Source organism: Phodopus roborovskii, unplaced genomic scaffold, assembly GCF_943737965.1.
Source record: "Phodopus roborovskii unplaced genomic scaffold, PHOROB, whole genome shotgun sequence".
In the NCBI taxonomy this organism is placed as follows: domain Eukaryota; kingdom Metazoa; phylum Chordata; class Mammalia; order Rodentia; family Cricetidae; genus Phodopus; species Phodopus roborovskii.
In genome coordinates this window covers 30,321,393-30,347,631 of record NW_026126470.1, presented here as the reverse complement: position 1 = coordinate 30,347,631, position 26,239 = coordinate 30,321,393, and the positions used below count along the sequence as shown (strand labels likewise).

General features: G+C 46.1%; 1 protein-coding gene across 1 annotated transcript in view; it reads right to left on the bottom strand.

Moving 5' to 3' along the window:
* Nucleotides 1-280: 280 nt before the first annotated feature.
* Ttc3 (tetratricopeptide repeat domain 3) overlaps nt 281-26,239 on the bottom strand; it is an 85,344-nt gene continuing 59,385 nt past the window's right edge. Inside the window, exons 30-45 of the mRNA XM_051191923.1 lie at nt 25,779-25,835; nt 24,658-24,728; nt 21,189-21,353; nt 19,242-20,355; nt 17,900-17,965; nt 16,304-16,453; nt 13,271-13,410; nt 10,974-11,070; nt 9,275-9,375; nt 8,442-8,532; nt 7,907-8,008; nt 5,090-5,403; nt 3,487-3,613; nt 3,199-3,342; nt 2,305-2,397; nt 281-1,557 (exon numbers count right to left, since the gene is read on the bottom strand). Of these exons, the coding sequence (XP_051047880.1) occupies nt 1,483-1,557; nt 2,305-2,397; nt 3,199-3,342; nt 3,487-3,613; nt 5,090-5,403; nt 7,907-8,008; nt 8,442-8,532; nt 9,275-9,375; nt 10,974-11,070; nt 13,271-13,410; nt 16,304-16,453; nt 17,900-17,965; nt 19,242-20,355; nt 21,189-21,353; nt 24,658-24,728; nt 25,779-25,835 (2,907 nt within the window). The 3' untranslated portion in view covers nt 281-1,482. The remainder of the gene's footprint in view (nt 1,558-2,304; nt 2,398-3,198; nt 3,343-3,486; nt 3,614-5,089; nt 5,404-7,906; nt 8,009-8,441; nt 8,533-9,274; nt 9,376-10,973; nt 11,071-13,270; nt 13,411-16,303; nt 16,454-17,899; nt 17,966-19,241; nt 20,356-21,188; nt 21,354-24,657; nt 24,729-25,778; nt 25,836-26,239) is intronic.

The window sequence follows — 26,239 nt, the reverse complement described above, 5'->3', positions numbered from 1 at the left end:
TTCCGTGTGCCCACACAAAGCTTCCACTTAGCCCGGCAGTCAACTCTCTATCGCCTCCTGTGTAAACGTTCTGCTCACAAACTGGACAGCCGAGCTTGGCAAGCTGTACTGAGGAATGTTCTCACCTGGCCTCTAAAATAACCCAGGTTCTTAGTCAAGACTTCCCGGACGCAGCATGCCTGACAGTCACCGTTTCAGCATTTGTCAGCACAGCTGAATTTTCAAGCAGAATGAAACTTAAGGTACCTGGGAAGAATGGACAAGAACGACAGCGGGCTGCTTATCTTTCTGAATGCTTTTATTGACAGTTACTGCACAAGTATAAGGCATGTTCACAGGCTCTGCGGAGCACAGAGGTTCATTCTGGAAGCAGCTACTCTCCTTTGTACCAGACACTGCGGTCTGCCCCTGTGTATTTTAATGTACGCTGCTCTCAACTGTTGGAGCATGCAGATCACGTTTCAGGGACCACCACGCACAGTGTCTCAGAACAGGGAACGAACGGCTATAGACTAAGTCACTAGACACCACATCTCACACGGAAACAGGTAGAAAGGAGGTGACCTAGCCTGTCACTGCAACAGAGAACACGCTGGAAAACACTGTTTGCTTGTTTCTTCATGTTTGAGAGAATGGAATGCATCCAGGGTTCAAGTTTCTTCTGTATTTGCCACCGACTACAGGTCACTATAAAATAGCTAGTTTTGAATAGTTTCTAATGCAGTTAGATTGTTTTCAGGCCACAATACAAGACTGCATGCATTAATTTACACAAAAGTCAAAACACAGAACAGCTGAGTGACACCAACACTTCAGGACTGTCGGGCACATTTCTGTTTTTGGCGGTAGGAAAAGGAAGGATGGTGAATGGTTCTACACAGTGCTCTTGAGTTCAGCACCGCTGGCTGGACACTTCCAAGCAAGCACGGGCTGAGGAGCTTAATGAGACCAGCACAGAAATCAGTGTAGGCGTCAAGTGTGAACTAATGCAACAGGAAGCCGGTTTCCAGGGAAAAAAGTCCGAGGTCAAACTTGTTTTAAAAAAGCAATTTTAGAATTGCTTTTCAAAATGAGGATCAATCAATCAGATCATAAGGGCTTTAAAAATCTGTGAAGGAGACCCTGCAGTCCCAGGCAAGACCCGAAGCGGCTCAGAATCCTTACAATCGGGGCGCTGCTCTTTCTGAAGGCGGCTGCTTCCCCGCAGCAGCCCCAACCGTGCAGCAATGCAGTGATGCGGCATCGCAGAGGCCCGCACATGGCTGTCACTTGCTTGGAACGTGGTATGGACTGCACTCAAGACTCCGTGTGAAGTGCACAAGTTTTCACGTTTCTGGTTTCATACTGGTAACAAGACATGGTTGTTATTCCAGCGCATGGCGCCAGTGAACGGGGCATCAGTGAAGGGTGACGGCCTACAGCAACAGGAAGGCGGTTCCGCCCGTCTGGGCTGGGCTGGTTCCGTCAGGACGGTGCAGCAGGCTACTCTTCCGACAGCAGGTCCCCACTGCCGCAGGCGGGACAAGTGCTCTGCCCTTTAAGCCACTGCTTGAAGCACTGAAAAAGGGGACACAGATGAGCCAGTGCCCGCGGGACCGATGGCTCGGGTCTCTCAGCACTGCACTCTGGCAGGACACAACTGTGCTCCAGAGTCACACTCACGGTCTCCTCAAGGGCCTTCTCCTTCCTGACACCCTGGCCTCCATCTAAGCTTCCTTCCCTGATCTGTACACACTGCCAGGTTTGTGGCCACAAAAATCACTCAATGCTGGCTCCTGAGGGCCTCATCAGCCTGTGTCCAGCATTTCTTGTTGCTGTCACATGGCTGGGCAGGCATGTGGGGCATCAGCTGAAGGGGGTGCTGCAAACCTTTCTTAGGGTTAATGAACTCAGTAAAGAGCCGATCTGTCCTAAGCCAGCAGTGTCCAGGACATGGAGAAAATTAGTACTCAGTCCCGTAAGGACACTTGTCTCTAACATGGCAGCTTCCTATGCCACACTGAACAGACACAGTACACTATTTATATATTTAGTCAAGTAAGAAGCCACCTTTCAAGGAATTAATATTGCTTTGAGACCCGGACCTATCCAGTCTACAGAGCTACGGACACCCTGGTAAGACCCTACGCACTTCTCAAAACACCCAATGAATCCATAGGCCTAGGAACACTGCACAGATTTACAAAGAAAAAAAATGGATTCAGAGACACAAGCACTGATACCAATAAATAAATAACTAAATAAATAAATCAATCCAGTTTTATTTTCACAGTGCTTGATAAGCAGTCAAGAGAGAACTCTTACCCCTTTGTGAAACTTGTGCCCACATTTTAGCACACGCATGTTTTTTGACTTGAATATCTCGTGGCATATCTCACAGAAATTTGCATCTGGTGCCTGCAGAAACAAACGTATTTAATTAATAAAGTAACTTTTTAATGACAGTACTTGAGTGGCCTAAATTTTTTTTTTCGTCACAAAGGTGGTAGATTATTTCCCAATTATGGTTGAAAAGATTGAAAAATAGCTTGTTTTAAAACAGTTTCCAGCCAGGCGTGGTGGCACACACCTTTAATAAATAGTTTAATACTCCAAATCAGTCAGGGACTCAGCTATTCGATGGCCAATCACAGTGTTTGAAACTGAACAGGAGCAACACAGAAAGTGGATCACAACGGATCTCTGGATCAATGCAGTTGATGGCAGTACTGATTATGTAATTGACTTAAAAAAAAAACCCAATAGACTATGTACCTATAGACAGACCCAGAAAAGACTATGATATATAAAATGTTAACGAGATTACCCCTGGCTGAGATAGGCTTAATTTTTCCCTTTGCTACTTTCTCAGGTTTATCTAAGTATGGATTATTAGCACAAATCCAAACAGAACATACTGGTGGTTCACCAGTACACGCCAATAGAAAGGCTGCAGTCCGGGGTGTGGAGATGAACACAGGAGATGAGACCTCCATATTCAGTGTGGTGAGCACAGTACTTTCTACGGGACAGCAGAACCAAGACCACCACCCTATAGTGCACTGACCCCCATTTGACTTCTTAATTCTGAGCACCTCGGAAGCAAGAAATGAATCTTCTGCAAGTGGGTTTTAGCTGCCTCATGAATTAAACATTCCGTGCCCTTCCATCCTCACTAAAGAGGGAACTGAGTGTTGCAGCTGTCCAGGTGATACTCACAGGGCTCACGGGGACATCCTCTCTTTTCTGGCCTTTGCTTTTGGATGACGGTCCCACGACAGCCAAGGGTGCACTCTGGGAGGACTTGGCCACAGCGGCAGCAGACTGAGCCTCGGATGTCTTATTGTCTTTTCCTGCATTTGGCTACAGAGGTGATGATGTAGGAAAGAGGAAACAAAGTACAGACACTCAAGTTTGGCCTCCTAATCTAGCTTCTCCCTCACGGGGGCTTGAAGTTTTTGGTCTCACATTTTATAAATGTTTAATAAACAAGCAAAGACACCTTACCTTTTTCTTCTTCTGTTCCTCTAGAATGTGCTCCGTCACTCTCTCAACAGTCTCCTCAATACTTAACCCAGAGAGTGAGTTCTTATTTTTGTTTCGAACTTTTTTAACAAAACCAGCAAGCTCAGTGCTGAAAGAGAAACGCAAATGATTAAATGTCTATGTCCACTCGCCACCCAAGGCTGTCGGCCACAGTTAACTACGGTGACCATACAGAAAGATTAACTCACCACCCAAGGCTGCCGACCACAGTTTTAACTACGGTGACCATACAGAAAGATTAACTCACCACCCAAGGCTGCCGACCACAGTTTTAACTACGGTGACCATACAGAAAGATTAACTCACCACCCAAGGCTGCCGACCACAGTTTTAACTACGGTGACCATACAGAAAGATTACCCGAAGGCCTGCCGACCAGTTAACTGCAGAAAGATTGTTTAAGGCAGAATGATTTGTCTCAAGTAACTAAGTAGTTCAGCAGTTTTAAAGTCTGCACAGTGGTCTTCCCCTCGTGGGCAGGGCTCCGCTGACACAGGAAACATTCCTTCTGGCCCATCATATGTGTGTACATAAGAGGGTAACCCCGGGTGTGCTTCTCAATCACTCTGCAGCTTATTTCTGAGAAAGGACAGACTGGTCTCTGCTCTGCCAGGATCACAGCACTGGCTGGCTGCCCATGAGGGTGATGGGGATCTGAACTCGGGTCCTCAAGCTTGCACAAGTACTTTAGCAAAGTGAATCATCTCCCCAGCTGCCCCAGACATTTTTAATGACGACTTTATTCCTAAATTTCAACTTCATAGCCTGTCATTAACACCGAGAAAGACAAGCAAAGCAGGCACAAAGTGTCATTGTGCAGAGTTGTCTTTTAGCTGCCCCCAGACCTTACTCTGTGTCTGCACTGACCAGAAGCTAGCCCTGACTGGGGGCAGCTCTTCCCGAGACTCACAGGGCTCCTTTGGCAGTATGTACACACACGCTGGTACTGAATTCAATTTAGTCTATTCACCTCACGCTAATTAACACAAATCTGACTTCTTGTTTATAAAAACATTAAGATGTTAGTGTGTTCTTTGCTATCTTTTTTCCCGTATGAACATAACTTATTTTACAGTTCATTTACTGAGTTCACAACAAATAATGTTGGTGTGTTACAGACCTCATCAAGTCCCAGCAAATTACTGTTACTATGGGTTCTGCTTTGGGTTACTCAGTGGTCAAGCATTCAGTTTTTTTTTTTTTGTGTTCAGGGTTTCTTTGTGTAGACCAGGCTGACCTTGAACTCACAGAGATCTGCGTGCCTCTGCCTCCCCAGTGCTGGACTGAATGTGTGCGCCACCACGCCTGGCACATATCAATCTTGATATGAATGTTACACACTTACCTGTGGCTTGGGTGTGCGGCTCAAGTGCTGGAGCCTTTGCCTCACAGAGCCCTGCGTTAACCCCACCGCCACAATACTATGGTCACATGAACTGAAGTGTCTTTCTCAGCAGAACAATTACCAAAGCCCTTTTCACATCGACCCCTAAACTGGCCGTGGTTTTATCTTATTAGGAAACAGTTAATGACGTATTTAACAGTCACAAACATCTAGTCACACCTGGTATAGCATGGGAATATCACCGACAAGTGTTCAATAACACTGTTGAAAGGCTTTTTTTGAGACTGGCTTGAGCGAGTGGCCTGTCCGGGTGGTTTCTCATCAGCCTCAGGGATTTGCTCTGATGGGGACACTTGGCTGGCTCTCCTGAGCTGATGGGCGGGTGATCCTGGTGACAGTTCAGGACCCTCCTCTGCGCAGCCGCTAGCAGGCTCCATATGAGAATCCTGGTAGACGGCTCCAGTCATGTCTATGGAAGTCACCGGCCCTCGGTCCTCATGGCCTGAAGACTCAGAGGGTGACTGAGGACGAATCTGTTGAGAAGAAGTCCACAGCAGTTGGGTCACTTAGAGCTTAGGGCTGGCCTCAAGTGACAAGGTGAAAAATTAATTGGTCAGTATGCATGCCCACAACGCTCAGCAAACTTGAATACAGAAATTAATTTTTATTTTTAAAGAATCAATAATTGTAAATTCTCATTACAACATACATAGTTCTGTGACTTGTAGTCACACCCCTCCAGTGTGCCCAACCACACCTCAGCCCTGGTAGCTGAGCTATTTAAGTGATCAGAACCGGCAGCCCTAACATTCCGAAAAGCCGTCTCTACCTACCCAGGGCACAGGAAGCCGTAGAAGTGCTGTCCTCCCCTCTCTCTGCAGCTCAGCTCTTCGTAGCTCTTACCTTCTGTCCACACCTTCTGCGGTCGGAGCCCAGAATCTCACCCTAGGCTCCCCTCCCCCCAGCCCAGCACACACTTCCTAGACTAGAATATTTTCCCGAGACTCTTACCCCACATCCACATGGGTGATCTGGGGAAACGACTCAATGTGCTCAAAGGCAGGTTCACCTGAACCACACTGCTCCCGTCTGGTGAGCAGCACACGCTCCCACCTAGGGCTCCGTTCCCCAAACACTGCCAAGCAGAACTCGCCCCAGCTTGCACGCCCATCTACGCCTCCCCCATTCATCTTTTCTCTGATGAGAACCCTAGACCACAGCCTTCCAATGATGGGGTTTCCAATAGTGGAGCTTCAGGGGCAAAGCACCGGTCCTCTGCCTGGTTCTGGAAGGTTCTTTAGTGCTCCGCATGTCCCTTCCCAAAGAACACACAGCGGGTGCCTGTTTACTTCTAGCCTCCCAGCACATGCTCTGTCCACTGCAAGCACTGGCTCCCGCCCACCCAAACACTACCCTCTTATCCCTTTCCTATCCTAGATGAGAATTTATGTCGCGGGAGCATTCAGCGGGAAAACATTGGTGTGTCTTCTTTGTAACTGGGCACTGGGTTTAAGGTCTGTCTTTCGCCATGCCTACAGTACCGAGAGCCCAGCGACATTGAGTCATGAGCACCCTGTTAACAAGTAAGAAGAAACGAGGCACAAAACAGTGTTTTTGCTTTGTTGTTGTTTTGTCTATCAAGACAGTTTCCCTGTGTAGTCCTGGAACTCGCTCTATAAACCAGGCTGGCCTTGAACTCACAGAGATCTGCCTGCTTCTGCCTCCCAAGTGCTGGGATTAAGACAATAAACGGTTTTTAAGGATACATTTTTACACAAATTCCTGATTGACTGAGAGGTCTCAGAATTTGGAATGAAAACATTCTGAATAGTTATGAAATTACAAAAATAAAATTATTAGTTAATAAAGCCACTGATTCTCTCCCTTCATATTTGCTGGAGTCACCTGGAGAAACAGAACTGTGGAATTCCCTCTGTGTAGCAAGAACTTGTTCCTCACGAGAGTCAAGGCAGGGTAGGCCATACCTTCCATTCCTAAAACATTAATTTACTTTTACTTATTTTATGTGCACGAATGCTCAGCTTGCATTTAAGTCTATGTACTATGTGACAGCTGATGTCTTCAGAGGCCAGAAAAGGGCATTAGATGCCCTGGAACCGGAGTCACAGATGCCGTGACCCAGTGTGGTGCTGGGAATCGAACCCAGGTCCTCTGGAAGAGCAGATAGGCTGTCAGGCACCGAGGAAATTAGACTGAGGTGACTTCCCTTATAATGGTGAGGGGAAGGGAGAGAGGAAGCAGAGGGAGCCTTTCAGGTAAAGGCCAGAGCTGGGGCACTATGACAGTATCTTAGCTGGAGGAAGGTCCAGCTGGATGTGCCCACAGCACACCGGTCAAGGCAGGCACAGGAAAAGCAGAGGGAGTACAAAGACATGCTGATACTCTGAAATCCAACAGAGGCCTGCAATACCTGAATTCTAAATCCCAGGAACTGGAGCTCAAAATTTAACAAAGTGACAATTACGGTTAGCCTTTCTATGAAGTCCACAAAATAAAATAAAATGATAAAGTTTAGCAAGCACTGTCACTTGAAGGACTGAGGACATACCTCAGACAAGCCACCAAATACAACATGCTAGAGCAGTGAATCCTTCGTGTCTCATTCTGCTTTGTAACTGATGAGGAAACAGACTTAACTCAAGACTGTCATCCGCCAAGCATCTAGGATGATGGTGACAGTATCTGCTGCCTCAACCACACATACTGCTACTCAGAGTGCTTGTTTACATGAGAGACTACACATAACGTAGTTCATTCCTCCCCCCCCACACACACACAGACATACACACAGACACACACACTCACACACACACACACACACACGTACATCTTAGCCCTGTTCTAATGCTTGGTTATAGAAACACTGATCCATTTATGTTAGAATGTTTAAAGCTTAAAAGCTACAAGCAGCACCAATCTGGAAATGCTAAGACTGGCCAATCCCCGTTTTCAAAAAATAAAGACAACTATTTGTACGGTCAAAGAGATCGGGGTTACGCATCTCCCCTCACTTACCGTTGTCCAGGCAGGAAATGAAAGCTCAGCAGTCCCCACTGTGGAAAGTTCACAGAGACGAGAGCCATTTTTAACGGCCTTAATTCGATCTTCAAACTGGGACTGTAAGTAGAAGCGAAATGTGAAGTTTTTCTAACCAGTTCCAAAAGACAAGCAGTTTCAATTAGTATTCTTTTGTCAGATTACTATCATGACCAAGAGTGTCCCGAGAATTATCTGTGAGTAAAGCTTTAAGATAATCTTTCTAAGGAAGTCAACAATGACTGAGAGGCGCTGAAGAGCTCAGGGTGACCTGACCCTTGCCGGGCAGACTTGGCCTGCAGTCCACTAAAGCAAGCTGGGGGAGACCTCATCATCGGGCACTGGGAAGCCTCCTGTGATTCCTCCTGTCCCTTCCCAGGGTGCTATGCATGCTAAGAAATGCTCTAAGATAATTAAGAAAGTATCACTAATTTCATGAAATATTCCTAGTAATTTCAGTAACATACGCCACCCTAAGGACTTTGGTGGAATTACGACACGTTTTCTACCATACCTTTGTGCTTTCAATCTCCTCTCCTACATTAGAAAGAAACGATTCCCACGAGTGTGTATCACTCTCCATGTCGGGGTATGATGCAGAATCACTGGAAAATTTCAAAAGTAAAAAACTGCTTAATGTCCATGTTATAGCCTGGAAAAATTAAAAGCATTCAAAGGCAAACAGAGGCCATGTGGTTGTGGTGCACGTCTTTAATCCCAGCACTTGGGAGGCAGAAGCAGGGGGATCTCTGTGAGTCCGAGACCAGCCTGGTCTACAGAGCGAGATCCAGGACAGAAACTCCTCCCCACTCCCGCCAAAAACAAAAACAAAAACAAAAACAAAAAAAAAAAAAAAAAAAACAAAAAAAAAAAAACACAAAACAAAAGGTAAACAGAAGCAAACATACAATACAAAGTGTTTTTGAAATTGCAGATTTTAGAGCAGGTGAGGTAATGCACACTGCAGTCTCCTGACTGGAGAAGCAGACACCCAAAGTCAAAGGGAAAATCAGTCTTCTCCAAAGGAACCTCACTGGGTACTTCACACACACACACACACACACACACACACACACAGACACACACACACACACACACACACCCAGGGAAGGCCCAAAGCCCAGGGGTGGGTGGACAGAGTGTACTTTTGCTCTTTGACGTTTTACTTTGCCCCCACACTTTATTTTGGTCACACTGGTCCTTTAATTGTCTTGATTTTCATCTTTTTTTTTTGTGTGGGGGGCATAATCAAAATCAGGAAAAACATTTTACATAAACATTTTTCTTCAAGTGTTTCTAACTTTATTTCCCAAATGCAAGAAGGGAAGAACACTTAGGGCCAGGTACCTGTCCGTCAGCTTGAGATGTTTAAGATAGGTTTCTGCTTGTGATGCCATACTCTGTAATTTATAGATTTCTCGCTCCTTCCAATTTTCAAGGACAGATACCTGTCGAAACATCAGAGGACACACGGATATTTTACAAACGAAACCTGAAACGACTTGAAAAGTGTGTGTGTAAACGTTAAGAACTTTCCAGTTTCTCTTTAATCGTGCTGTAATTTCATCAGGTGACAGAGGTGAAAAACTGAGGATTTGAAAATGACACCAAAAACATCTACTTGGTGACACGAAACCTCATGACTGTGTATCCCACCCCGAGCACAGAGCCAGGTTACCGGAGCGTGGGGAGGTTTACACCACCGTCTCCAGCCACAGTGAGCACTCAAGTGCTCAGTGCAGGACACGTGGAGTAGCCTCAAGTTAACCCAGGCGCCGATGACCCACACAGGCCAGACAAACGTGCTGCCAAGTAGCCAGAGTGTCAACTAAGGGGCCGGGAAATCAAAGGCTGCGTGGCAAGGCAGCCAGCTCGTTAGTCAGCTTCCCCGATCGCCCAACTCAGTCCGTTTCTCATTTGCCCAGAAAAACCACACATGCACGTCACAGCAAACAACTTGTTCTTAGATAAAACCCGAAAACCATTTTAGAAACACAAAAACAGGTAAAATAAAGCGGGTGTTACACATAACCATTTTCCTTTGTTTTAGTTTTTCACATAGTATACCAACTTTAACAGTCTATTTCTCTAGGGGACTGAAGAAAATGTAAACATGCAAACACCCAAACATGCACACACATTTTTCTTTCGTCTGTAGGGATAAGCTGGCCTTGAACCTGTGATTCCCCAATCTGCTTCTTGCAGTATCTGAGAACAGAATTACAAGTCACCAACACAGCAGTGGTGCTTGAATTGTAATTTATTTATTAAGTAGGCTCTGGTGTGTTTCTGTAAGAACACATGGACGATCTCTACTTGTAATTTATTTTATTTATTAAGTAGGCTCTGGTGTACTTCTGTGAGAACACATGGACGATCTCTGGAGTCGTTTCTCACATTCACCCCACCTTTTGTTTGTTCATTTAAGAAGAGGTCTTTCGCTAAGCAGGAGAAACTGTCTTGCTAGTGAGCCCCAGATCTGTCTAGCCCTGCCCTCCCAATGCCAGGGGGACCTTTAGGGACGGGACTCAGGTCCTTGCTGTTCAGCAAGCACAGGCACTTTACCAGCAGGGAGCTAGCGCTCCAGCCTGGGGTGCGTGCGTGCGTGGGTGCGTGCGTGCGTGTGGTGGTGGAGGCTTTTAATTTGCTTTTGAAGGAGTGCTAAATATTGACATACTTCACAGCATGCCACTTCATTAAGTATGATGAAGACACTCCATGAAAAGCATGAGGAATAACTAGATTATGTTACGTAAGAATTCTGAGATCTATTGATGGGCACTTCTCTGAAACCAGTATGAAACTTGAGGTCTAGGTTTGCACTAGAGTGAGGTGCCTGCCTGGAGAACACGAGGTCCCAACACTGAAAAGAAGGAATAAAAACTGCAAGTCCTTAGGCAAAGAAAAGTAACAGCTACTTTATTTAGAAACCGGGTTACGGATGACAGCCCTGCCCCTTACTTTCCCAGCTCCTACAACAGCACTGTTCTAGGAAACACGAGCAAAGGGCCCTTGCCCTCGCTGCTCACCACCCGTCTGGACTCACCTCTGCAGCCACTGCTCTTTGATGGCTGTCTTCATACTGCTCTCTCCCCTTCCGGATAGACTCCTCTACCAGCACCTTCTCATCTGTGAGCGCAACTCTGTCAACAGCAAGAGAAAGCCTTGACGACACGATCTAAACCGTGAGGTTAGCTCTGGAGCCACGTCACGTTTTCCAGAGTCATTTCTGCCTCACGTGCACCCACGCGATTGGTTCACTCACTTGTCCAGTCACCAAAGGAAGGTAAGAAACCAAAAGGGAGTGTCTGGAAGAAGTGTAGAGATCACATGTGTGTGTGCGTGCGTGCGTGCGTGTGACAGAGAGGGGGAGGGAGGGAGGGAGAGAGAGAGAGAGAGCGAGCGCGAGAGCGCATGCACCCAGGCAGAGGTAAAGGTGGGTGTCTATGGAGGTCACACGTTAATTAACTTTGAGTGTGATTACTCAGGAGCCACCCACTTTGCTCTACTTGAGACAGGGGCTCTGGATGAGCTCTGGATCTCAGCTGGGCTCCAGCGGTGCCAGTGAGCCCCAGGGACCCTCCTGTGTCCGCCTCCAGTCGTGGCTATGAGTGGATGCTGGGGTACAAAATGGCATGCGCCTGCAGACAGCCACGTTCCCAGCTCCAGCTCACTGGCTGTTGAGGATATGCGGGGCCATCTAGATAAACAGATAACTGTTCTTACGCACCCTCTACATTTCAAGCAAGAAACTCCATCATGGGGTTGTTATAAACACAGGGAAAAGGTGATCAGCACAAACTGACCATGCCACACTTTTAAAAACTAACATACAAAGCACCGTGTTTCGCTGTGACAATTTCAGAACCCCCTGACCTCTGACCTCCTCCCGCTGACCTACCCTTCCCCCCATTACTCTCTCTTTGTTTCACTTTTCACTGCAAGGTCTCCTTTTTCCCCATGGTCCCCTCTCTATGTGCACACATGAGAACTAGAGTCTGTGGTCTGCACAGAAGAAAACACTGTGCCCTTCCTTCTCTGTAAGCCTGGACTGATTGATTTCCTGTTCCACCAAGGCCATGCACTACAGTAACAAGGAAGGCCGGAGAAGACGATGGAACAGAAAAGATTATGCACAATGGCAATACACAAGCAAAGCAAAACACAACTGCTGATCCACAGTGTCCATTAGTAATAATTCAAAGGGAACTCTGCAGGTTCGCAATGAAAACTATTAAACAAACCAAGTGCACACTGAGAGTGGCGTTTTCTAAGGCGGGTCTGGAGCCCAGCCACACTCTGCGCGTTGGGGAAGCACACACTGAGACACACTGTCCCTCAGGAGAGTGCTTCAAATACACTTTCAGTTTCAAGTTAATTAAAGGGAAAAAAGAGATGAAAAAGTCAGGCATGGTGGCTGATGCCTGTGACCCCAGCGCTCGGGAAGCAGAGGCTGGTGATGGATGTGAGTTCAAGGCCAGTCTGGTCTACAGAGTCGGCTCTAGGCCAGCCAGGGCTGCACAGTGAGACCCTACTTCAAAATAAAGAAAAGTAGTAAATGGCAGCAATAAATCTGGCCATTTCCTAGAAACCTGAATATATGCATTTGAGCCTTGAGAACTTTTTGAGAGAGACAGATAAGTTAGATTGTAGTGAAAGACGCTAAGAATAATTAAAGCTTGGTTTGCCTGATTCCCAGGGACTGGGCCAGGTGTGGCCCGCATTCCCTATCTAGCCCATCATTTTTGTGGGCAGACCTATAAAAGCAGCCACAAAAACTTAGCTACCTTCCAGGTTTTTTTCACTACAACTACACACAATGAACTGTGCCTAACAGCGAAGAAAATAAATAAATAAAGCTCCCCGTGAACTCAGACGGCCACACTGTACTGCGTCATGTTGTTACTTAGAGCAAGTTTTAGTTTTTGTTTCCAGGAATGCATGCACTTGGAATCCCAGCTATTCAGGGACACGACAGGGAAATCTCAAGTTTAAGGACAGGCAGGGTTACACAGTGAGATGACAGACACCCTCTCCTGGCCAGCGCGGCATAGGCAGTAAAAATGTTCACTCGGAGCGATGTTCATTCGTAAAGGCAACTGCACCTTTGTTTACTCAGTTCCAGAACACATCTGTAACGGGTCTGAAAACACACCTCTCCAGACAAAGTTTTAGGTGAAAGAATTCTTCATAGAAGCGTTTCAAAAATAAAAAGCAATTGTGAAAATGGTATCAATAAAGGCTTTTTACTTGATATACATCTGAAATTAAGTACAAAGAATGTGACAGGACTCAAACAACAGGATATTACAAAAGTAACACCATCCTTCAACAGTTACTTACATTTCACTGGCATTTACAACCTTTTTAATTTTTTTCTTCAGGGCCTTTAGTCTTTCTTGGATTTCTTTTTTCTCTTGTTGCCATTTTTTAATTTCTTTGTCCAGATCTTGGAGGAACCAGTCTAATTCTGTCTTGGAGATCTAAAAGCATTTTAGAAAATACTTGAATAATCATGGCAATACTTTTTTTGGAAGAAAAAAAAAAAAAAAAAAAAAAAAGGCCCTCAAAACCTAGAACAGTGACAATATCTTACAATATCTTAGCATACACAACAACTCACGTCCAGTGCAGCTGGCTGGCACTGGTGGACACACTACCACCCCCAGCCCCAGGACTCGGTATACACAGTATTCGTGAAACCCTGTGAAGAACCTTCCCTGTGTACCCACAGGGTCCACACTGCAGTCTCCGGCCTACACAGTCCCTAACCTAGAAGTGACTGCATATGTTTCAGCTGGGGTTCAACAGGTTTTGTTTGCCTTAGAAATACAGATGTGACACCTCTGGCTGACCATTAGAGGCATCTGATGTGCAGGCTCTGTGGCAGAGAAACTCTCGAGGTGACCAATGCTAATCCCCTTCCCCTGGAGGGCGAGGTTCATTGCCGCCCCCACACCTCTTTCTCAGCTCCCTTACGCCCTGCCCTGGCCAACGCGGGGCAAGCTGCAGTCATTTGTGAAGCACCCTCCACTCGGGGTGCAAGGCATCAGATGAGGGAACCTCTGTAGGTAAAATACCAGCCACAGGTAAGATACGGTATACCTTACCGTTTCAAATAATTAAAGTGCACCAGACAATCCAAGCACTGTTTAAAACAACTAAAAATGTGTTAAACAGTGTTCAGTCTCAAACTCCTTGGCTACCAACACTGTTTAATGAAATCTGTGCTCCTTTTTGCTAGAGAAAAAAAAACTTTAATTGCTTAGCTCTTCCTGCCTAGACTCAGACCACGCCGAGATGAAGGACGCAGCTACAGAAAGATGGGGCTTCCTCCCTCAGAAAGAATGACTATAATAAACCCACACAGATAGAACAGGGAGTAATGGGTTTCAACTCAGAAATGACGCGAACCCAGAGGCAGAGAGAGAGAGAGAGAGAGAGAGAGAGAGAGAGAGAGAGAGAGAGAGAGAGCGCAGATGGACGCCATGCAGAGGTTCTCTCTTCCCAGTGGCAGAAGCACAAAACTTCTGTGGTCCCCCTCAGGCTGGGGACGGGGTGGGGGGTTGCCCATGTTTTTCTTGCTAATAAAACCTTGCTGTCTGCAAACAGGCTACATCATCACTGTGCCTAGTATGACCCCATGCCTACCACATGGATGAGTTCCTGTATTTTACGTGGTCACGTCTCTTTCCAAGACCAAGTCTGCCTGCTGTGCAGCTGGAAGGCACGCCAACCGTTTCCACGGTGAGCCAATGACCTCACCTGGACCTACTCTGTGAAAAGGAGATTATATGCAACCACCACAAGGTTACGCTAGGGCATGAGAACCTATTTGGCAAAGGTATCTCCAGGAGGTCAGGTAAAAGAAAAATAGAATTATAACCACATTTGTGTGGGCACATTCACACACACAGCTCTGCCAACAAAAATATTACCCAAGTTCATGTGCTGTTGGCACTCACCACCCTTAATGACAAAGCTGCTTCATAATTAATAAGGAAATGATCATATTAACTCTCACCTACTCTTGTGAAAACACAACCAAACTCAGAAAACACAACTTAAGAGGTAACAGTTCACCAGGAACGCCTAGAACCTGTAAACCCTGTCCTGAGGGATGGAATAGCTCGACTGGCCGTGCTCCTGAGTGCGGTCACATGACAGCACATCCACAGCTCACAAAAGGAAAGGGACCAGAGGAGCCTGGTATGGCTGCCTGCCTGTGCTTCCAACATGAACGAGGCAAAGGATCTAATTAGAGCCCAGCGTACACGACACAGTAAGATCCTCTCTCAAAAGCCTGAGACCTCAAGGATGAGAGCCAGGAGCAGCAGCCAAGGTGCTCTGTCCCAGCCCTCCTCTTGGGCACATTGTACCCCAGAGCAGGGACCGTCTGTACCCACAGCAGGCTGGGGGGGGGGGACGGTACAAACACAGCACCCAGCCTGAGCACCGTTTATGAAGCTGGAGGGGGTCTCTGTCAAGAATGTCACTCACAAAACGGCTATCTATGCTCCTGAATCTGCCTTTCACTCACACAGGAGGCCACACGGGTCAGTGCAAACCTGCCTGAGACAATACCACGTTTCTATCACGATTTCACCAAATCTGGGGAGTGTTACCAGAGTCACCTATGAACATCCACCCCTTTCTCCTGGGGATACTCCAACCTCCATGAAGTTTCCTAGCAAGGTCATGGTAAGGTAATTTTCTGCTATTCAATGTATTATTCCAGCTGTTAGTTCAGACTTCTCAAACAGCTTTTTTCCCTTCTGAAATGGCTTAGCATCTCTGTGCCCTTTATGCATCGGAAGCAGTAGTTTCTTTAAAAAGGAACATCATTTTCTCGCATCTGTAATCTCTGTGCCCCAACTAAAGCACCCAGGCTTTCCCTATCTGGAGCCACTCACCAAGATGTAACGGACGGCCCAGCTGACTAACAGAGTCTTAACTAGATACTCCCAGGGACAGCAATACTGCACGGGCCCCCTTAGTTACTCTCATGTTCACTTAGAAGAAGATGAAAAAGTAAAACCACGACTTCCCAAGCCCCGAGCATGTATGTACATGTTAAACTCAGGAAATACACGATTCCCCAAATTTTCCAGATATGCAAACTAAACCTTAGTGAAGTAACTAAACTGCTCTATCAGAATAGTTCTAAGCAGAGCTATTAGGACAGAACCAAGCCCCACATGTGTGACCTCTCAGGTGACGCTGCTGCCGTGGGAATTTATTTGGACCTGGAGTTTCAGATAACAGAGAAAGGGAGCTACAGACGGAAGCCCCAGAGTTATAATGGTCTTCTCGGGAGCAGTGTGTAAGGCTCTACCGTGTCACGCATGCTTGTGCACGCCCACCCCGCAGGGTCACCTTGTTCCCCTCAATGCTCCTCCTCAGCTTTTCTTCCAGGTCCCTGGCCTCTTCCGAGCTCTCGAGTTTGATCTGCTCATAGCTCTCGAATGCCGCCTTGAACTGGTCCCTCAGCAGGTGGTGCTCCTTCTCAATCCGGGAAAGGTCCCCCTAGAGCAACCACAGGCATCAGTAACAGCCACTGTTTGCACTGCCTCAAAGGAGGGTAAAGGAAAATTCACGTGGGAACTGTTGTAGTAATCCAGAAATTAAAAACCTCTAAATACCGTTCACAAGAGCCAGCTTTCGAGACAAGCTTTCTCTGTGTATCCCTGGTTGTCTTAGAACTCACTTTGGAGACCAGGCTGGGCTTGAACTCACCACTGCCTCTCAGCACTAACGCCTGGCACAGCCAACTCTTTTTAATACTATTATTTTAATATTGAAAATTATAATAAAAAACATCAACCTATAAACTATAATTATTATTTCTAAAAATTTGTTTCCTAAAGGCATAATATTGGATCAAACTTTGATTTGAATGTTATTTTATAATTAACATCAGGAATTACTGTTACAGTTTTATTTATTTATTTTTGTTTTTTGTTTTTTTCCCAAGACAGGGTTTCTCTGTATTGCTTTGGAGCCTGTCCTAGAACTAGCTCTGTAGACCAGGCTGGCCTTGAACTCACAGAGATCCACCTGCCTCTGCCTCCCGAGTGCTGGGATTAAACAGACCCAAAATTGGGTCCTCCAGACCCAAAATTCCTAAGCAGCTCCTGGCTTTCTCACCAATAGAAACCGTGGCAGAGCAAATGTTTACTGTTATTTTAAGCCACTAGATTTTGAGGTCGGCCTTGAACTCATGGAGATCTGCCTGCCTATTCCTCCAGAGTACTGGTATTAAAGCTGTGCCCACTCCAGCCTGCCTTAATAGGAACCATTAAACACTGTTTAAGTTACATGTATTATAAGATTGTCCTGAATTAAGAATCAAGACTATGGGGGGGGAAAAAAATCAATTTTTTCATTACATTCCGACCAACCAAGTCATCTCTTCATTAAGTCTTTCAATAGCAGCTTAGATATCTTGAAATGGATTTTTTGCTACAAAAATATTTTCTCTTAATAAGTAAAATAATCTTAGTATATGGAAAGTATCTTGTACGTAATTACCTTTCAATTATTCTGGTATTAATTTCCACGAATAAGGATACTTATACCTCCTTTTTTTCTTTCTCGTATCTAATTTTATTGGTTAGTATTTCCAGGAAAATAATAAATACTAGTGGTGATGTTTGCCTTTAAACAAGATAACTGAACCATTACAGGGATGCCAGTCATTATATTTTCTGATGTTGTTGATTTCAATAACCTTAGTCATACATTAATACACGCTTATCACACCAGCTAAAACAAAGCCTTTGAATTAATACGTGAAGGGGAAAAAAAAAAAAAAAAACTAACCTTTTTCTTTGCTTCTTCTCAAGTTTCAACAACAAAACCAAAACAGTTTTTGTTATAGTCTAAAGCTTACCCCACAGTAACTTTGGGATTAGCCGGCCCCAGCTAGTAAGAAATAGAATATGTAAACGATTTAATACGCTTTTGACTCACCTTCTGTGTCTCAAAAGGTTGATATGGCTCGGTATTGACTTCCTGGTCTCTTACAGTCTTAGATACCTAAGGGACAAAGCAACTGTTTAAAACTGAACTGACCTCAGCCATACTAGTAAATGAGCTCCCTGCGTAACAAACAGCCTGAAACATGCCCATGGCTTTCCAAGGAGTTTTTTCTTATTTAGAATGTAACCAAAATCAATGCTAGCTCAGTAATATCAACATTGCTTTCAAAGCTCCTAGGAAGCAAAACCGTAAGGGGGCAGAATTCAACAAGGACTTCAGTGAATTCACACTCAAGGACAGCAACAGAGAACACTGACTTATCTGCATGCTTATGAGAAGGACACAAACTGCTCATTTCTCCACCTGGCTGTCCCCTCCTGGTCTGGCAGAACCTGGGGATGTCTAGTCCAAATTCTTCCCTTTTTCTTGTTTATTCATCACTTACTAAGTGACTGGTCTGGAACCCAGGGCTTTCTACATGATAAACAAGTTCTCTTCCAACGGAGGCTCATTCTCAGACCCTGCCTTTTGACCTCGGTGCTGGCAGCACATAGCGGGAGTTGTAGGGCACAGGCAGCTCAGACCGGGGACCTCTCTCCTGACCTTGTGTGATGAAGCTGTTGCAGTTAGCAGTGTGTGTATAAACCCCTCTCCTTTATTAGTCATGAAAATGATGCTCTGGCTCCTCCTGCTGACTCTGTCACCTGAGTTCTTATTGGTGTCGAACTCTGGCAGGAATCAGATTATTATACATTGCTTCATCCAAACTTCGTGTGAACAACAACGGCACCTGTGGAGCCTCTCAGAAGGCTCATACTGACAAATATTCTCTCTCGATCTGTGTTTTTGAGACAGGTTTCTCTGTGTAGCCCTGGCTGTCCTGGAACTTGCTCTATAGACCAGGCTGGCCTCAAAGTCACAGGAGATCCTCCTGCCTCTGCCTCCTGAGTGCTGGGATGCCACCACCCAGCTTACAGATATTTTTGAAGAAAGTTTTCATAACTAAGATGAAGGTAACTATTTCTTTTATATATATATATAAAACATAATGGCAGTGGGAAATGAAAGGGCAAACTTAGCTCGTGTACCAACAAACACCGACAAGCCCAACAACCTGTGTGCAGTCCCCAGGTCCTACAGTGGAGGGAGGACACCCTGTGGCATCTGTGCACAGGCACCACATACACATGCCACACACACACACATATCACACACATGTCACACACACGCCACACACATGCCACACATACGTCACACACACATGCCACACACACGTCACACACACGCAGAAAAGGATAATGAAAAGTTTCTTTTAAGCATTCTTTTCTCTCACCTGTGCGGCCCCCATTGGTGCGGGTGGGGTGTGTGTTACTCCACCCATACGGTCCCCAGAAGCCTCACACGGGCTGTCGGCGTGCCCGCCACACCTGCTGTTTCTGTCAGGCTCACTCAGACCTGTGCTGGCATCAGCTGGGCTGCTCTGGGACTTCACAGGTATCCCCAAAGAATCCTTGAAGATCTGTGTGCCAGAGGCAATCTCAGCATTCAAATTATGACTCTCAAAATACGAAGTGGTGCTTTTATCTGCTCTGTCACCGGCCACAAAAGACGGCATCAGTGGCATGGACCTCTGCATGGGATACTCAGAAGGAAGGCTGGCCAAAGGCGTGTAGATGCCAGTGAACGGGGACAGGCTTGGCAGCATGTTTATGTATGCTGGCCGGGGCTGAGTGATGTCAAACCCTTGAAAAGGGAGGTACGTGCAGAACCCCGTGACCACGTGCGGCTGAGCCCAGTATGTCGGTTTGGCACCTTCAGGAGCTGGTGTGGGGGAAGGAGAGGAAACCGGCCCGTGATGCACGTCCTCACAGAGTGGTGTGGGAGAATCAGAAGAGACCACTTCCAGCCTGCTGTCCTCAGACGCTGAGCCAGAAGAGCTGTCAGAGTCCAGCTGGGATTTCAGATCCTCGGGCGCCGCTCCCGCTGCGGACTTCACGTCCTCGCCCACCGCTGTGGACTTCACGTCCTCGCCCACCGCTGCGGACTTCCTGTCCTCGCCCACCGCTGCGGACTTCACGTCCTCGCCCACCGCTGCGGACTTCACATCCTCGCCCACCGCTGCGGACTTCCCATCGGGTTTAAATTCCCTAGCACTTGGGTTCAGAGGCAGTTTAACTCGCAGGTATTCTCCTGTTTTTGACATTTCTTCAACCTTAGTTTTCATGTTTTTCTTCTTTCTTTTTTTCTTGAGCCTGGAGGCAACCTTCTTCAGCGCGATACAGTTGTCGATCACAACAAACCGAGGGCATCCCAGGAGGAAAGACTTCAGGCCGCCTGCTTTCTCTAGCATCTGCCGCGTTTCTTCAGGGAAAAACTCACCCTCTTCAGTGAATACCTTGTCATTCATGTCCAAGGGGCCATGCTCCTCCAGCAGCTGAGAGAAGTAACTTGGAAAAGACAGTATTTACATTGGGCTACAAGAAAGTACTTCTGATATCAATGCCCCAATGACACAATCAGGAATCCACGTGCCCTGAGAACAGAACCCCTTAATTCTTCCTTTGGGGGAAAGAAAAAAACCTCAGGCGTTATTGATTGTGTAATGTACATAAAAAAAAAAATAAAATTAACAACGCCAGTGAGTAACAAAAATGCCCAATGGGAAGGGGGCGGGGAGACAGACCAAACAACGGATCTCGATACATTCCATTCGCACAGAATACATTCACTAAGATGCGTATCAGGAATATGCAATGGTTCGGAGGAACTGAATGCATCACACCTGACCAATGACCTACTCCGTCCCAAGACCCACACCCACATTCAGGGGTCTGAGCCCTTCCTCTGTCTGACACCAGCTGTCAACGGTCTGGTCATTCCAGTTCCGGTCTGGCCTCTTCCAATTAAATTTTGCATTTATTCTGCAACAGTCAAAATATACCACAGCACAGGGCTGAGGGATGCAAGGAAAAAAGAAAAAGACCATCCCTGAGACAGTAACCCTCAGTGAGTGAGGATGCTGGTGACTGATAGATCCCACCCAGCACTTACGTAAAAATTAAGTGTTTGTTATACTACATAGCTGTTCTCCCCATAACACTACAGTATTAATAAGCAGCGTTCCCACACCTGAATCACCACAGGACTGCACAGACTGCTCAGTGAGTGGCGGTTGCAATCCTGGTGAACATGTCAGTTAAGTGTAAGAGACACAATCAAACAGCCTGGATCCTTCCTTGGCAGCCTCGTAAGTGAGCCATAGGGATGCAAAGTTACTTACTCATACAGCGTGGAACATTTCTGTTTGGGGTTAATGTCCCACAGCTTCTTATTGCGGACGACATACTCGCTGCTGTGCTGGTCATAAAGAGCCTCGAACTCCTCGACATCTTGCCGGAGGTGGTCAGGCACTGCAAACGGGCCTGCAGAATCCGAGTTGCGCCTGCTGGGTTGAAAACAATTTCATGAATAAAAATTTGGGAAGTAATATTTAATTGCAGGTAAAGATACTAGAATACAGGGAAATAACCTATAGAAAAATATGTAATTAAAAAAAAATAACCAAAATAAAATTAATAATCTCAATTTTATTCTACAATTTATTACCAAAGAATTTAATATAGAAAAGTTATAATTAACAGGGTGGAGAGTTGGTTCAGTGGGTGAGAGCACTTGTTGATGTTGCAGAGGACATGGGTTCAGTTTCCAGCACCTACTTAACAGTTTACAACCATCTATAACTCTGGGTCCAGGGCATCTTCTGATAGCCACAGGCGCCACTAGTGCAGACATATAGGCTGGTAAAACACTGACACAACACAGAAATAAAACTGGAAAACCCACAGTTACAGTCAAGAAACCCTGAGCTCATATTCTGAGTAAATTTTATTTACTGCCGGGCGTTGGTGGCGCACGCCTTTAGTCCCAGCACTCGGGAGGCAGAGGCAGGCGGATCTCTGTGAGTTCAAGTCTGTTCTATAGTGCCAGGACAGCCTCCCAAACAATATAGAGAAACCTTGTCTCGAAAACTAAACAAACAAGACGAATGCGTGCAGCAGCGTCACGAAGGACAGGGTGAAGCAAGCCCAGGACCCATGGAGACCGACCACATAGCAGTGACTGGAACCGAGGGCCTACACACACCCTGCAGTGACCACCTCTGTGCTCAAGACAGGCTGAAGGACACACTAATGGAGACAGGGCCACGGTAAGGAACAGCCACGGAGAAATGTCCCAGATTTTCCTCAGATGCTCCTCCAAAGTGAGAGCCTGAGCCTTGGAAAGGCCCCTACAAAGGATGAAGGTCCCGAGGGACAGGGAAGCTGCAGGGTCAGGGTGCACAGGACAGAACTGAGGGGCGGGACTGAACATGACACATTGGAAAGGCCGAGGAAGTGTGCACGTTTTTGTGAGTGTATTCCAGAGACTATACACTTTAAAGTATTTTTTAATCAAAAACTTTTACTCTTGAGACAAGATCTTAAACTGAAGCCCAGACTGAACTTAGCTTACTAAGCACTGTTTAGGTATGCGCTACCATCATGCAAGGATTTTAGAATCTTTAAATTTTATTTTTAGTTATTATTATTATTTTTTTTTAAACGGGTCTCTCTGTGTAGCCCTGGCTGTCCTGAACTCGCTCTGTAGACCACGCTGGCTTCAAAATGTACTTGACTCTGCCTCCTGAGGACTGGGATTAACCGTGCGTGTCCCACCGCTCCTGGCAGGTTAACAAGTCTACAAGTCATCCTGGCACTTTCAGGGAAAGAGCATATGTCACTGACGGAATGTCCCCAGAGGAAAGAGGAAAACACTTTACCTTCCCAAGAGACCAAGATTCCCCATGCTGAGAAAACTAGAGGGCTGTCGGGCCTGACCCTACAAAACTCGTTTTACCCATATGCCTGGCCACGTTGTAGTGACATCCTCAGAACAACACTGGTTCTTTTGAGACTGCAGACATTCGTAATTCTGCTTTCACTTCATTTTCAGTCCTGGCAGCGTGTCCTTATCCAGAGCACACAATGAGAACTCTGCTGCGTGCTCGCTCTCTCTCTCTGTCTCTCTGTCTCTCTCTCTCTCTGTGTCTGTGTGTGTGTGTGTAAGACAGAGTCTAACCATGTAGCTCTGGATGACCTTGAACTTACTCCATTGTGTAGCCCAATCTCAATCTGGCTTCAAATCCAGCCTCCTGAGAGGAAGGCCACCATGCCCAGCTCACTTCCTGGGTCTGACAATGCTTTCTGATTTTGCTAGGCTCTCTCAGAAGAGACTTAAGTTATAAATGTCCTCCTGAAGCACAGCAACTGTTCATGAAGAATATCTTTAAGCTGTATGCAGTTTAGTTCAGGAAGTAAACAAATACCAGCACAGAGCCTAAGTGAGCCGGACTGCCCCATCGGTGATCTGCAACTCTATTTTCTACAGTTTTCCATCCTTGCCAGCCACATCCTCTTCTCTTTTCCCGGCAGTTCCGTCTCCTCCCTCTAAAAGGAGCCTGTTTAGGCTTAGGGTCTATTTTAGACTCTTAACACGCTAAAAAGACAAAGCATCTTGAATGTGGCCTTCAAATAGAAAGCACGGTTTATATACTGGGTCTATTATCTGTCAGGGTTTTATACTTGGGAAGTCCCTCCATTCTACTGGGCCCCGGTCCCCCTATCCATCCACAGGGACATGGTAAACATTGCCTGTCCTGTGGCAGATGAATGGGTTAGATGAGCTCTATGTCTAAAGCCGCAGAATAGAAACTGGTACATGCCAATGTCAGTAAAGGCCATGTTGTGATCTAAATGTGTGTGTGTGAGACACCCGCCCACCCAAATTCTTACGTTGAAATTTAGTCACCAACGTGATGGTGTTAGGAAGCAGGCCTTTTGGAAGTGATCAGTCGTGAGGCCGTATACCTGACTTGTATTAAGTGTAGGATGGTAGGAGCTACTCTAGTCTTCCATCTCTGAGAACACAGGAAGGCAATGCCATCCATGTATGCACCAGGAAGTAGGCGGCCCGTTTGGCACGAGACTTCAGACTCCAGAACTGTGAGGAATACTCCACTGTTTGTAAGCTATTCAGTTTGTGGTATGTTTTGGTAAATTTAAGATTTCTTGTTTTTTAACTGATCAACTGAAAAAGATTTACGTTCATTAATGTTTTGCAGGCACACATGTGTGTATCATTTGTGTGACCAGTGCCCTCAGGAGAGGGCTGCAGGTCCCTTAGGACTGGAGCACGGACGGCTGTGAGCCACCACGTGGGTGCTTGGAATCAAACCCAGGTCCTCTGCAAGAGCCAGTGCTCTTAACCACTGAGCCCTCTTTCCAGCTCAGAATTCTGTAAGAACATCATTTCAGGGCATTTTGTCTTGTTAGCCCAAACAGACCAAGGCAGGTTCTTAATAGTTCAGATTAAGACAATTCCCTCACGCTTGTCCCTCGAAAAGCCCTTTACCACCTGAGCCCCACTAATTGTGCAAATAATGGGCTTCCAGATTGACATATCCGCACATTCATGCCACATATTTTGGTTTTATCTGTCTCAGCAATTATTTTACTCCTCCTTCCCCTAGTCCTGTGACTTCAGCACAGCTCAAATGAATTCTTATAGCCTTGCCATTGACTCAATATAGATTATCATAATGCATTCATATCTCTAAGGGTGGGGGAGGGGGGAGGGGGGTCTACGGGAAGTCGGCGTGATTTAACAGGACAAACGCTTGTGCTATGCGGGGTAAACTAGCTCATACTCACTCAGGGTCCTCTGGGGTGACAGCCTCAGTACTTGCCGTTACGGACGTTGCTCCAGATCCCACTAACATTGGCTAATTCAACAGAAAGAAAAGTGACATGATATTCCCACCCGGCAAACAGTGAGTCTCTACAGCAAATGATAAAAACATCCTACCTCAAAGCAAGAATTTACATAAACACATGCGTGCCAACTGTGAATACTAAAAAACCCAAAGTTTCTTATGAATAGGATAAAGCGTTGTATATTTTAACAGTCAGAATTATATTGAAAATTAAAACTCAGAGTAGTTTCCAAAGCTCCAAAAAAAAAAAAAAAAAAAAAAAAAAAAAAATGGAAATGTGACTGTAATTTAGTCACTAAAATATCCGGTTTACTCAAGGATGCGAAGCTCAGCTGTGCGGAAACCCCCAACATGCTTGTACCCCTTTCTAGCAGTAGCTCAGTTTCTTCCCGGTCCCCCACATGCCCCCCTTGTATGCTCGAGCCACGCAGACCTCCCCTCAACAGTGAAATGATGCTCTCTGTCTCCGTGGCTTGGGACTGATGTAAAAGGAGGAAAGGCTATCCTAGGTCATCAGGAGGGCTGGGATTCATCACTTTGACTATTTCTGACTATTTTAGGTAAACATCTGAACAGAAATAACTTTCACTGAAGTTCTGAATACTACAAAGACAAATATTCTTTCTTATCTGCTCCTAATACTCAGTCAAGTGGTATTATTAGTATGCATGTACTAGCTTAGGAGCCAATAGCTTTTTTTCTAAAGTGCATGAATTCTGTGGTGTTTGTGTGGATGGGTTTTTGCATGTGACCAAGCGCGTGCGCGTATGCATATGTGTAGGCCATAGGTGGTCATCAGGTATCTTCATCAGCCATGTCCCAGTGTCTCGCTGGGCCTGGAGTACCCCAGGTAGGCTGGAGTGGCTGCTAGTTTTAGGGTACCAGCTGCACTGGGTGTTTATACAGCCAAGAGCTGCCCGACCACAGAGCCCTCCTGTCTACTCTGTCCCCTTCTGGGGTCCTAGGGGTTCGCTCACACAAGGCGCTTCAAACTGTTCCCGCTGACATAGTCAAGTCAGCTCCTGGAGCCCGAAGAGCTCGGCAGAAGACGCCCCTTACCTTCGAATCTTTTGGCTTCTTTTTCTTGCCTTTGTTTTTGACCTTGACACAACCCAACTGGAAAATGAAAGAGAAGAGCACTGAATCCTCAAACAGTAGAGTCCACGAAAACAGCACACTCGCTGTCCTTGACTAGCCGTATGTTGTTACGTCTCTGTGTGTCCCTACAGGGGAACGCACACACTAAACTGCTCCAACATTTCAACCTTGATTTCAACAGGCCCTGTGTTACTTCAAATACACAACCAGAGTTTTGGGAATTCTGATGTTATTCTGATGTTTTACAGACATTCGTTTCACTAGTGAGTAAAGCAGACATCTGGCACGTGGCCAGAAACTGCGTGGATCTAGAAGGAAGTGGCATTCACCTCGCACAGGTCTGTCACTGTTTTTCAAAGTCTGGCAAGACCTATCAACTAAAGGACCGTAGGACACTCTTCTAGGACGGATGATCTCCAGCA